At 29.7% G+C, this 14,609-nt stretch overlaps 1 protein-coding gene across 2 annotated transcripts; it reads right to left on the reverse strand.

The window, feature by feature from the left end:
* Positions 1-9,089: 9,089 nt before the first annotated feature.
* LOC110636724 (desiccation-related protein At2g46140) lies at positions 9,090-14,368 on the reverse strand. 2 transcript variants are annotated; one of them, XM_058136196.1, is made up of 3 exons: positions 14,222-14,368; positions 12,237-13,180; positions 9,090-9,446 (listed from the first exon to the last, which is right to left on the reverse strand). In XM_058136196.1, exons 2-3 carry the CDS (start codon positions 13,176-13,178, stop codon positions 9,432-9,434), a joined length of 957 nt encoding a protein of 318 aa, XP_057992179.1. In that variant the 5' UTR covers positions 13,179-13,180; positions 14,222-14,368; the 3' UTR covers positions 9,090-9,431. The 2 variants fall into 2 exon arrangements, with proteins under 2 accessions (XP_057992179.1, XP_057992181.1); XM_058136198.1 differs by having other exon boundaries at positions 9,090-9,452.
* Positions 14,369-14,609: the final 241 nt, after the last annotated feature.

Raw genomic sequence — 14,609 nt, forward strand, 5'->3', positions numbered from 1 at the left:
ATTAGAAAGAAATACAACACTATAAGTAAAAAAAGTTAAGTTAATAATTGAATGAATTTTCATTATTTATTAATTTATACATATAATTCTATGTAAAGTAAATTAAAAATTAAAAATTTTGAAGTATTTAAAATATATATATATATGGTAAATATATTGATGAAAAGTTAAATTATATAATTTAAAAATATATTGTTATAATTATATATTATATATTAATTTAATTTTTTAATGTAACTCTAAATACTCATATATTTACATAATTAAATAAAATTAAGAGATAAAAAAAATTAAAACTTTTATGTCAATTATTAATTTCAGTAAAAAATTTTAATTATATCAACTTAATCATAAATATTTCCAAATAGTTTCAATTTTAATAATAAATTTAATTAAAAACAACTAACTCATCAACTACCAAAATAATTCAAATTTTTTCATTTATTATCAATTTTATCTACTTTTTTTAATTTTATTAATATATTCAATAATTTTAGTATTCTTATTAATTTTGAAAACTTTAATAATGTTAAAAAATAATAAATGAATAATATATCTAATATTATTATCTGAATTTTTAATGTTTTCCCTTTTTTTTTTCTTGTTCTTTTAATTCACATATTTCTTATCATTTTATTTCAAATTTAGTGGAAAAAAAATGAAAAAAATAAAATATTTAAAAATAAAGTATTAACAAACAATAAAACTAAAATAAATGTACTTATAATTTTCAAAATTATAGATAAATTAATTAAAATAATATTTTATATTAATTTGAGAATAATTGCTAAAATTAATATAAAAATAAAATATTTGAATTGTTCTTATCAAATTAAGTAATCTTAATTGTTAAAATTGAAACTAATGTGAAAATTTGAGATTAAATTGATAAAATTGAAAGGTTTTGCCAAAATTAAAGAAATATATAAAAGGTTTTGATTTTTTTAGTTATTTAGCCATTACATAATAATATAAAATTTATATAAATAGATAAAAATTTGAAATGAATAAGCATTTAGATTTAATATTATGGTTTTTTTATTATATTTTAATATAAAACAAAAATTTATTTTTATTTTAAACAATTCATTATCCAAATAAAGATTAAATAATTTTTAAGAATAGTATTTCTAAAATTTTTTTAATATATTTACAAATTATAATATTTTATTGATGTAAAGAATAAAATTAATTTGAAAAATAGGACTAATTAATTAAAAAAATTCCAAGCATTTTTTTACTTTTATTTAAGTTTTAGTTGATTTTATTAAAATTATAAAATTAGTGTTAGTTTTACTTTATTTACCTAAATTAGTTTAGTTTTATTTTATTTACCTAAATTAGTCAAAATTGAAATGCAATTACAATAATTTTATTAAAGTTTTCAATACAAATTATTTTTTAATCTATTATATTAAATAATAATTTGAGAATATAAAATTATTTATTTTTATTCTTATTGAAAATGAAATAAAAAAATTTATTTATATATAAAAATAAATTTTAAGTTTGATTAAAGTTATATTTTTATCAATATAAAAAATTGAAAAAAGGTTATAAATTTATAACCAATAATGTGGTTTATTTACCTAAATTCGATTAAAACTTCAAATTTTAGATTTTAATATGTAGTTAATGCTAAATTTTTATTTAATTAAATATATACTTATTAATTTTATTAAAATAAATTAAATAATTTTTAATGAATTAATAATACTTATAGGATTATAATTATAGAATTACTATATTATGAATTAAAATATATTTTTTTAAGTCTAAAGTTGAATTATTATTAAAATAATATTAAAATTTTAATTTATATTAATCATTGTAATATTAAAAAAAATAAAATTATTAGGTATTTAGTGATAAATATTTTATTATTAAAAGTTATTAGAGACTATATAAAATATTGTAGAATTAGTATTTTAAAGAATTTAGTGACAAATTTACTATTAGCGATGATAATGTTTAGAAATAACTAATTGTTAAAATTATTAGTGTTACATATTTTTGTAGCTAAATAGTATTAGAGATGAATTTATATGGATTAACATATTATTGTCTTTAATATGTATTATTGGAGATGAATTATTTATCTGTTACTGTAAATATGTTTTTTTTTAAATTTTTTTAAAATAGATAAATAATATTTTTTATTTTTAATTTTTTTATTAATTTCATGCTTTAGTTAATTATTTTTTATAAAATTTTATATTTAATTAAAATTAAGTATAAGTAAGATTAAGAATTTTAAATTTATATGAACTTAGAATTAAGATTTTTAAATTTATATAAATAAAATTAATTTCAATAATAAAAATATAATTGTAATTAATAGATAAATTAATAATATTTTTTTTTTATTTTTTATTTATTTTTCTTAATTACTTTTTATAAAATTTTATATTTAATTGAAGTTGAATATAAGTAGATTAACAATTTTAAATTTATATGAACTCTAAAATTAAGAATTTTAAATTTATATAAATTTAAAAATTAATTTTAATAATAAAAATATAATTATAATTAATTTTAAGAATGAGGGTAATTTAGTAAAGTCAATATTTCCCTCTTCATACATTTATATTTAATATAGAAAATAACTAAAAAGGACATAAATGGGGTTTTTGATAAAACTTTAAAAATTAAATAAAGATAATATAATAAAATACTTAATTAAATTAACTTATAAGTATTAAAATAAAAAAAATTAAAAATTTTTAATAAAAAAATCAATTTATTTCAATGAAGATTTCTTTAAAAAGAAAAAAAAAAATTCAATTTCAGTATTGTAAAACGCATATACTATTTTGGTCTGGTTTGACATTGAATTTTAAGATAAAAAAGAGTTTTTCAACAAAGCAATATTTTAAATATTGTTAAATTTACTATTTTGTTTTTCTGAAAAAAAAATATATTTTGATGATCTTATGGCTAAAATATATTAAATTTATTTTTAATGTTCTTTAATTAATATAACTTTAATAAAAAATGCTAAACAAATCTTTAATATATTGACAATTGGGGAAACCTTTTTTTGTGCAAAGTTGATGATCATCTAGCAAGCTGGAAGATGAATTTTCTTTCTTTAGCCGGCCGAATAACATTACCTATGTCGGTTCATGGTAAAATTATGACAAATGAAAAGCGTTTTCGGAGCAAGTTTGCAAATGATTATGGCTGTGTTTTACGTGGGGCTTCTTGGAACTATTGTGCATCCTCTTAGAGATTGTCCTAATGCTAAATTAGATTGGCAGAAAGTTTGGAATGGTGACTCATTAAGACTGCTTGAAACTATTCCGACTGTTGAGTGATTTGTAAGGGGCAATTCTCTTTGTGGACCTTTATTTGGTAATTCTACATCCCTGCAGATTTTATGTGTTTCCTTGTGGTGGATATGGAGATGGAGGAATGATGCTATTTTTAATGGAAATTCTCTCTCTATTAAGGCTAAAATACATATTTTGAAGTTTTAACTTCTCTTCAATGTTGAGGCATGGAAAAGATGTAATGGTAGCATGCCCAGTTTGGCTAAAAGTGTGGTTTCTGTTGCTTGGCAACAGCCTAAGATGGGTTGGTGAAAATTAAATATAGATGGGGCCTCTAAGTGTAACTCGAGCTGGGAAGGTGATGGTGGTGGTGGTCTCCAACGGGATCATCTTGGATTTTGGCAGTCGGGGTTTATGGTTAGATTAGGAGTATGTAGCTCTATGGAAGCTGAACTTCAAGCTTTGCTTAATGGCTTCCAATTCGCCTGGGACATGGGATGTAGATGCCTTCTGGTTGATATGGATTCAAAAGTTTCTATTGACCTCGTTTCAAATAGGCGCGCTAATAATTTGAAGCTGGGTAATCTTCTTTTGCAATGCCAATGTTTGCTTGATAGAAATTGGGATGTGAGAATTTCTCATTGCTACTGGAATCTAATCAAGTCATGAATAGATTAGCTAATATGGTTGTGGTAGGCGAGAAAGGGAAGCACGTCTTTCTTGACCCTCCAAGAGAAATTCTGCAGTTGCAACCGACCCCAATTAGTTTTAGATTAAGACTTAGTTGATGTTGTACCGTTACTACAAATGGTGTATGGAATTCATAATCTCATTATTACACATACTTTTGTTCTAACTAGTAAGGATAATTATTGTGGGTACTTAAGTTTCCAACCCTAAGAGAGAGTGCTTGTCTTCTCTTTCCAAGTTTTTCTTCTTCCGTCCAGTCTGAGCTAGTGGCCTCCCTTTCCTCCCCAAGCGAACTCTTCCCTCTACCCTTCAGTTGGCTATGTATATTATGTTTTTGGTTTGCATATTTGTGTTTGATGGAGAGGGAATCCATGTTGATCTACTTAATCTTGGTCCAAAAATGTCTCCAGGGATTGAGACACCCAAATCTCAGCCATGCCTCTCCTGGTTTGTCCGGCCTTGGCTCTTAGCCTTCTGTGTATCAACTGATTACTGCATTTCCTTGGCCTTTGTTTCTGGGTTTGAAGTATCTACTTGGGAAGCTCTTACGTTCTGAACGTAGTTTGTTCTTATCTTCTATTTTTTGAGGTTCCCATGTTTGTGTGATTCTCCGAGTTTTCTGCAGTCCCCCTTCTTGGTAGTCGGGTGCTCTACTGATGATGAAGCTTCGCTACAATCCTTCTACCATAGCTGCTAGAGATATGGGTTCGGATCGTGTACCCGTCTTTTAGCTTGGAAAAAAAAAAGTAAAAAAAAAAAAAAAAACTATTCTTTATCAAATGATAGCGTCGAGAATATTATAATGAAAAAATTATTAATTAATTATTAAATATAAGCCAATGCTTTTGATTTCATATGCATATATACAACTTAGCATAAGATTCTAATTTTGAAGTGATTAATACCTAATGAAAGCGATCGATCCCTAATGAATTAAACTCTCAAATTTGAGTGTTAGGTTCGATTTCACAAATTTCACTCACTTAACATATATATATATATATTTTAGGAAAGACTATTTTTTTTTTATATTTTATTGCAAACATTATAAACATATATTTTTTTCTCAATTTTCACACGGAAAATTAAATTTCATTACTCTAAGGATATGAAAACTAATAATAAAACTAAATATATAAAATTAATTTTATATGAGAATTAATTTAATAATTATTAAATTAAATATTTATATCAATGCAGAATCAATTAATGACAACAGAACTCAATATTATAAGCCAAAATCATATGCTTTTAATAAATCCAATGATAGACTCGGAATGCTTTATTGCGAAAAATGTGCAATTCATTAAAATTGAGAAAAAGGAAATATTAATGACACTTTTCTAAGTCAAAACAAATGTGGAGAAGGAAAAGGAAAATTGCAGGCTTGTATATGTATTTAGTTGAATATAATTAAATTATAATCAAATACCAAAACATTTACTAAATTTTACCGTCCAATACATTTAAAAATTGATAAAAAAAAAATTTAAATCCTAAAAATTCATGTAAAATATAAACAATAATAGGCTCTTCAGGTAATTAATTTTTACCACTTAAATTTTATATCGCTTTCTTACTTATATATTCATCATAAAGAAATTATTAGATGTATTCGGTAAATATGTACTATTTATTATAATCATATATGAAATCTACTTTCCATACTGTAAGGAAGACTCGCTTTTTTAAGAGAAAAAAATACTACTCTTTTAATATAGCTAATATATTTAATAATTAGCCTTCATCACATATGTCCAAAAATATATCTCTACTTTCTTCTTGTAGATAGATGTGCTCACCAGTAAATCCATTTTACTTTAATTGTGAAAATATATAATTTGAAAAAAAAAAGTATATATCGATTCATTTTTTATATAGAGTTATATTTACGAATATAACATCTTTTATTATCATAAAACCATAAGTTTCATTAAGAAATCTTTTTCAATTAAATTACTACATATAATTAATAAATATATTTGATCGGATATAAGAATGAACTTAATAATTAAACATTTATATATTAAATTATATACTCATTATACATATTTTAATTTTATAATACAATATAAAGGATAATTTTACTACGTGAATAATGGTCCCTTCTACAATGAATAAGAGTTTTTTCTTCTTAAACTCTATGTCCCTTATTTCTATGTCCCTTATCAATAAGTTAAAATAGTAGTAGACTTATTCCTTTAATTTTAATTTAAATAGAAATTTTACTCAATTAAAAATAAAGTCATAAAAAAATAATTTTCTATTTACTTAAAAAATTATATTTTCTACTAACAAACATGTTGGGTTAATCTTTTGAACCGTAAAATCTCAAATTTAAATCCTAATCAGAATTGATTATATATATATAAGTTTTCTACTTAATTTTTTTTTTTGTAATTTATAAAGATTTTGAGTTGATAACATGTAGAATGAGACAAAGTACAGGAAGATGTTTAATGAGTTCATGAATGATAAAAAAGGTGGTGGAAGATGCTAAAATAAAGCCAAATTGAAGAGCAATGATGCAACAAGCAACACAAAATCATCTTGTACACAACTTTGCCTTTCTTTAGACACCGAATCGCTACGAAATTTCTAGGAATGTCATAAATTATAATCCTTTTTCCAATGAATTAATTATTAATTAATTTCTATAGCAAATCCATATATTCTGCAGGGTAGAAAAGAAAAAGCAGGCAGTCAATAGTTGAGAAAATGAAAGAGTTGGGGATGAGTGGATTCCATCTTCCAGCAACCTTTTCTAAAGAAAAACAATTATCGTATGAAAATGAAATTGACAAACCTGAACCGTACACTACACCTGCAAAGATAAATATTTTCCAATTTCTTCCAATTTCAATTTAGAATAATAATGGAAACAATGGCATTCTGGTTTTTGTCTCTGTCAGTCGGTGGGACTTATTTGCTTAGTAAAAGCCCTCCAAGAAATGACATTTTGTCTAATACCAGACTAGCATTCTACGCCTGTGGTGTGCTGTGCTGTGCTCTGATTCTCATATCTCCACGTACAGTACTTTTCATCACTTCACTTGTCAACAGGGACTTGTCAACAGTGAAGCGTGGCTATCAGATTTGACGTTCCTCCAATTAATTTGGTTCTTTCTTTTGTGAGATCTGATTCACCATGCGTCTTCTCCGTATTCACCGATTATGTCTATCAATAATTTTAATCGATCCTGTAGCAATCTACAATATACTTTATTGCTTAGACCTGAAAAAGGCTCTCTCTCCCTTTCTCTCGTTTTCTACGGAGAGATTTTATTTTATTTTATTTTATTTTTCTTTTTAATCGCGGGACCAAATTCCCATTTCTTGCTACCATGTCGGCTTCCTCTTGCACCTCCTATCTTAGGCAGGGAAGGCTTCTTCCCCAGCTCAAGGTGTGTGTTAATCCTTCCCCACCCTTACAGTCGTCACTGCAGTAGGGGGCGTTAAGTTGTTGTGATGCATCTCGGAGGTTTCATAGCCGGCATGATTGATGGCTGGCACTGATGCGGTTTGAGCCCCGCTGATCAACTCTCTCTGCAAGTTCACCGATCGAGCTACGACTGTGTTCACTCTTAAGGCTCTGTTGCTAGTTCTGGAAGAGTATTTTTATGAGAGGTATTGACTTTTGAGCTTTGGCTGGTGCTTTCCCTCAAGAAACTCCGAAGGTCCTCTTGCAAACGACGGAAGAGGTTGAGTGACACTACTTTTCTGCTCTCGTTCTTCCAAGCCTTCTATTAGCTCTAGTTTTTTTTTTTTTTTTTTGGGTATTGTGGACCTATAGGCTTTATGTTTTTTTAGGGCTTTTGGGCTCTATCTCGTATGTGGTATCTTGTGGGGCTTTTCGGCTTTGAGCCTCAATATGCTGTACTGCTCTAGACTTCGGTACTCTTTTTAATGAACTCTTTATTGGCAGATAAAAAAAAAAAAAAAAAACAAACAACAACCCTTTATAGCCTTCACTCTATTCGGCCTTCCATGAGTCTTTTAATATTAGCCATATTTTGATTTTTAATCCAGCCTATAAGTAGCCCTACAAGGAGAATTCTCTTCCGAAAGTTGGCCATTAAAAAAAACAAGAGCCCAAGGTGTTATTAACACGTCAATGATTGTAACATTGGAATTGCAGCATTTCATCCCCTTTCTTATGATTTTATAGTTTGAGATGGGAATTATTACATGACCCTCTTCAAACAAAAGTATTCTTTAGGTACCCTTCTCATCAATTGAATCAAGAGGTTAGACCTTTGCTCGTCCATGCTTCAAGAACTTTCTTGGCAAAATTGATGGAAACCTAGGAAATTCTGAATCAAAGATAACTAGCAGTTATGTGCAGGTGTGATCCCTCAAGAGTTCTATTAGAAAATAGCAACCGCTTGCACTTCTCCACTCTCTTATTAGCTTTATTTGCAATTACTTGCTTTCCTCGTTCTCAAATCTCACAGCATTGCTGCATAATACCTAGTGCCCAATAGCCAATCATTACCATTAGTTCACCGAGTATGCCTTGATCCTCCATTACTAAATACCAAGACAACTGATTTAATATTAGTGATGAACACAAGCCCTTAGACAAGGCCTGATTTTCAAATCATTATTATTTGGGATTTTCGGCAAAACATAATGAGAACTAGTTAGATTGTGCAACTGCAAATGACGCACATCAACACGTATGAAAGCCAAAACAAGTTCCTATAGCAAATGGCATTTGACTTCATGTTTCGAAAATTTCCACTAGGACATTGTGCCAGGATACTTGTTTTGCTTTGAAAGTAAAATTAAAGATTAGATCACGTAAAGAAAGTCAGATGCAGAATGTAAACTTGGGGTTTCCTCTCTATTTGAATTCAGTCGGACTCGAGCTAAAAGCAAACCTCCTTTTATTCATTATAGAAATACAAGAGGGTTTTAAACAGTTTTAGATTACAGCTCGTTAATTAAACAAAAATATGCTTTTCCAAAATAGGGCTATGGCAGATATCAAAGAAAGGTCTCTTCTTTCAGGTTTATTATAGACTGAACTGCTCACTCATTATTCTTATTTTTTTTAAGCAATAAATTATTCTAATTTTCCTAAAAAATTTTGAACATACAAGCACATGCATGCATTAAGAGAACAACACAAATGGTTTAGTACTCAAAATATCATATGCTAAATAGATACAACATAAACCGAAATCTGAAGAATAAAATACACAACCAACCAAAAGATAGGTATCCGAGTTCGAAGGAGGCTCAAAGTCTACTGGCAAAACAGGGACATGCCACTGAAAACAATTACCACATTGCAATTTTCACCACAACACAACAAATGCAAATGCACAAATGAAGCTACCAACTTCCTTGCCTAACAGATTTGTAAAACAACAAACACAAGGTGATACCTTGTGGAGGCTATCAATATATTATTATACTCAACCTCCACCAACAATTTAACAGCAGCTACTCGGATAGAACTCTTCAAGAAACTGTTTTCTAATCCTGCATGTTAAGCAGAAAGTTGAGTCGCAGAAACAAGTAAATGCACAGAAAAACATAAAAAAAATGTAGTAACGCGACATGCTTATTGCACGACTATGACATAAAAGTGCGTTTGATCTTACAATAGATGGGACGCATGCACTGCATGTGGGAAATTTTGAATGTGACCAGTACTAAAGGTAAATATAGATATAGACAAATCCCACACCAACCAAAGAGCAATAAACAGTTGCAAGGCTGATTAACAGAAATTTGCAGTAGGAGAATATTTTTGGGTAATTGGTCAACTTACAACTGCTATGTACACATTTGTTCAATAGTGTGTGTATATATATATATATATATATATATATATCTAGAAAATGAGTTGACAAAACAAATAAAAACCATTTTTTAAGGTTTTTCCTTGATGTGATAATATGTCTTCCTGTTTTAAGGCATCATCATAACAAAAACAAACATGTTCTGGTAATGTAACTTTTAAAAAAATATACGATGATAATAAAAAACCAACAGCAGATACCAAATGATCCTTGGTTTATACGCAAGCATAGACACATATACAAGTTCTACTTACAGAAACCCTTTTATATTTCAAACTTGCAATTTCTACAACATTATCGAGGTTTAACATGAAGAATTCGACATTAGGGACACTTAATAAAACCCGATCTTCAATCCTTAGCATAGATTCCCATAATCACCACATAATAGTTTACCAAGTCCAAACACATAATGATTGGCTATGTATTCATTACTTAAATCTTCCAATCAACAGGACATCTTCTCCCAACAGCTAAGGGCTTGTGCTTTGTTTTAAATAGGTTTAATGCTGTGCATTATAGCATTATACAATTATAAACTTTGAAAGTTTTGCCTCTGGATATTACCATGCTCATAATAGAAAAACTGGTGAAATAAAATACTTTCCAATGATACAAATTTAAACCTAATCGTGAAATTTGCTGTGACCCGAAGAGTCCTGGAGACTATCCACATGATTTTGTCAAACTTGGGGTTACCTCCACCAAAATAGCTTTACCCAATTTGGCTTGGCTGCCCCTTGCTTTATATTCTCTTTCAATTCTTTACATCTAACCAATGTGAGACTCCAACACTCCTCCCTCAAGAGTTTGGCCTTTTTTTTTGTAGCTTGGCTCCAAGGGTCTAGTTCTTTTTTACTAGCTCATGGATCCACCTAAGTTTGACTCGCTGTGGCATAGCTCACCATGCTTTTTCGGGTCCCAGATTGTGGCATGATCTGATACCATGTGAAATTTGCTCTAATTCGGAGAGTGCTGGAGACTATTTGCATGATTTTGTTAGCTTGGAGTTGCCTCCACAAAAATAGCTTAAGCCAATTTGGCTTGTCTCCCCCTTGCTTTATATTCTCTTTCAATTCTTTGTATCTAACCAACATGGGACTCGAAGCCTCCAACAGTAATATTAGATATTTCATGATCAACTTGTGAACGGTGAGTGACTTCACTGCTCTTGCATCAAGGTTTAACCCATTTAAATTAATGTGTATGAGATAATACAAGAGTTACAAACAAAGAATCCTAATTAAGATGAATTACAAGTTTGGAGACACTTTTTTTGGGCAGACATAACCGACAACATTAGAATATGTGTTAGCCAATAAGAATTTGGAGAATAAGATCAGCGTCAGACATTGGATGTCCAATATAATGGAGAGAGTAGGCTAAGGACTTGATCTACTGAAGACAATTGGCCATAGTTTTTGTCCCTTTCAAAGTCTGACTAAGATTTAATTTCAACTGATATACTTTGCATTAACATGACCATTGAAAAGTTTTTCCATATTAGAGTAAGTATGATGAGCTGTTAAAAATGCATTGGGTCATAAAAAATGTTTGAGTAGATCAGGAGATATCGTGGCATGTAACCAAGAAATTATGATGCAATCAATTTGCTTCGAAGCTGAAAAACAAGGATTCAAGGTAGGAAACACCACTATCATCATGAATATATTGAGGAAAATTGAAGAATATTGAAAATGAAGATCGAGTAATGGAGGAATTGAGTGCTTTTGTTTTGGGGTTTGGAGGAGGTGACGCTCTAAAAACCTAACGGCTCTGTGAACGAGTGAATTCACTACTCGTGTTAGGGTTTAACCCTATTTATATTAGTGTATATGAGATAATACGAGTTATAAAAATAGAGTCCTAATTAAGATGAATTACAAGTTTAGCTAAGCTATTACAACTCAAAGAAATAATCAATGGAGAGAATTCTAGTGATTTGCGATATGGACAAATATACTAGCAGTTTGACAGATAGTTCAAATCCACAACATGGGGAACACTAAGTTCCCCATAAAGTACCTCTTTTCTTGACATCTCGGGAGGAAGCCATTTCAAAATCAGACTCGAAATAAATGAGTCATTATATAGTTAAGACAATGCGCTATTATTCAATACAAAGTAAATGCATCTAAGTTAATTCAAACTGGATTATGCAGACACACAATTAGATGTAAAAAGGGGTTATCAAGACATCAGCAAGTGAGTAGAAAAGAAATGGAAGAAAACAATTTACACAACGCAAGTAGATTGCACGTAGACCTACTAACGTTACAAAGAACATTAATTTTTAAAATAAAAGTACATGAAGCTAAGCAAGATTTTACACCTCACCAATTAATTATCAGACATAATGCCCTTTTATGAACAGTTATATCATGCAATTAAGACAAGAACATGAGAAGATTAGAAAGACAGATCAATGAAATTAACAACCAAATGGATATAGTTAAAATACCTCATCATCATCATCATCATCACCATCTTCCTTGTTCTTCTTGAGGCGGGTTGTACCACCCTCCTTACTAATGGGCAACTTCATTGCTCCAAAAGGTGTATCCACATTAATATGTCCTTTCATAGTGTAACCAGTGCCTTTTCCTCTAATCATGTCCCAAAGTGCAGAGCCAAAGTCCTTAGGCCTGAAGGTGATGGGAATATCAATGTAACTAATTCCATTTTTGTCAATTTTGGTAGATTTGGCTAGTTCTGCACCCCCAATGCTTACATCAGATAGCCAAACTTCATAGTCTAATCCATTAAGGCCCAAGTCAAAATCATTCTTGTTTTCTAACTTCAAATGAAGCATAGCAACAGTTTCTTCAAAGGAAAACCTCTCAAAGTGTATTTTCTCAAGATCAATATCAGGCTTGTAAGGTATTGGAATCTCTCCAGTTTTCTCAAGAGGTAGAGTTAGCCTTCCAAAGACCGGAACATCTACAATGAGATCAACCTTAATCCTGTATGGAATGATACTTCCAGGCTTAATATCATTGTATGTGCTTCTTATATCGTCATAAATCAAAGTAACTGGTATTTTGACAGTCTCCTCGCCATGTGCATGAATAGTTCCAGCATCTGGTATTAAGCCTGAAACAAGTTTCCGTCCATCACTCTCAATCAAGTAGTTGATGTCAATGAGAGGGATTGGAATAGGATTGGGGTTCTTAACAAGCACATCAACAACAAGATCTGCCTTCTCTAGATTGATTGAAGGGATATGAATCCCTGTAACATCTGCAGTTGGCTTGCCAAAACCAATAGCTCCCTCAATCTTTTCACCAATGTCATGAATGAAGTCCTTTACCTTGTCAATAAATCCACCCTTATCCTCATCCTCGTTGTGATCTTTCTCCTTGACATCTCTATCAATGACTTCTGGCTTATCAGAAGATGCCATATCTTGTAGTGACAGATTCAACATGTTAAAAAAAAAAAATCAAATAATTAGGGAATTTAATAACCAAAAATATGAAGGCAACTAAAAGTCCAAAATGGGCAACAGGCACTCGAGATGAAACGAGTAAAATCCAGGAAATGTGCTCATGATTAGTAATCTAAAGGAAAAACAACTACGGCTCGCTCTCTTCCCGTACAGAAAGTCTGTGGTTCCCTAAGCACTTAAAAGGAAAAAAGCAAAGCTTGCAGCTGTTCACTTACCACCACATTTTCTGTCTAGGCAGAAAGTGTGGAAGGAATAGGATACAATCCATCCCATCTCATGTAGTCGTAAAAGAATAGCATCACATCAAGAGAAGTTAAACAACCAAATCAATTACAAAGGTCAGATACACATATCATGATCATGTAAAAATCCATTTTTGTATGGGTGAAAATTTCAACTATTAAAAATAAATAAATAAATCTAGCACATGCTGTAAATTTTGAAAATGCAGAAATGAGAGAATCCTCTTGACCTGAATGAAACAGCAGCTCTTAAAACTCAAAGCTGCACCCATTTTACCACAGCACAAAAGAATGAGGACACATTAACTCCACTTCTCAAGCATTCAAAAATTCACTCCTTTTACACTTCATCTGGATCTCAGAAAGAACAAGGGAAAGAAAGTAAAAACATATTAAAGATTTCCTTTCTTTCCCTTCCCTCTTGTTTCTTTCATACTTTCCAAGATCCAAATGAATACCAAGCGATCCAAACAATACACATATAGCAAGTAAATGAAATCACGATCGCATTAAAGCTGATAGACAATCACACAAATCTCGTATTAGATCGAGATCTAGGAAATCAGAGTTCTTAAATTAAAGCAGAAAATACTAAATCAAAATAAGAATAAGCCAAGAAATATTAAAATAAGTAAGCGATCCATAGAGATCATGAGATCGCTCAAAATTCACCAACTAATTCAACAAAATAGAAAAGAAAATTGAAGAAAGCAAAGATTACTAATCATCACAGATTTAATATGATTCTGAAAATACCTGAGAAGCTTGAGCGATGGAAGCAGCTGATCTTGGTAGAGAGTGTAGTGTGTGAAAAGGAGAGGAGAGAAACAAGCAGAGAAAGCTGAGGTGTGAAATGGCGGCCTTTTATAGTTGGGAATTAATTAATTAAAATAATAATTGGCTTGTGCGTTTGACACGTCAGATTGCCGACTAAAAAAATCAGATCACTTGATTTTACGAGAATAGACCACGCGGCCCGTCTGAATCAATTTCAATATAAATAAATGTAATTAATAACGTTTTCGACAGTATTCGTACATTTAAAATTTTTTATTATATATTATTATTTTTAGGGAATATATATTATTCATTTATTAGTTTATTATAATTTTATTTTTAAATAATTATTTAATTTTAATAATGA

The sequence above is a fragment of the Hevea brasiliensis genome, chromosome 2 (genome assembly GCF_030052815.1).
Source record: "Hevea brasiliensis isolate MT/VB/25A 57/8 chromosome 2, ASM3005281v1, whole genome shotgun sequence".
Lineage (NCBI taxonomy): Eukaryota > Viridiplantae > Streptophyta > Magnoliopsida > Malpighiales > Euphorbiaceae > Hevea > Hevea brasiliensis.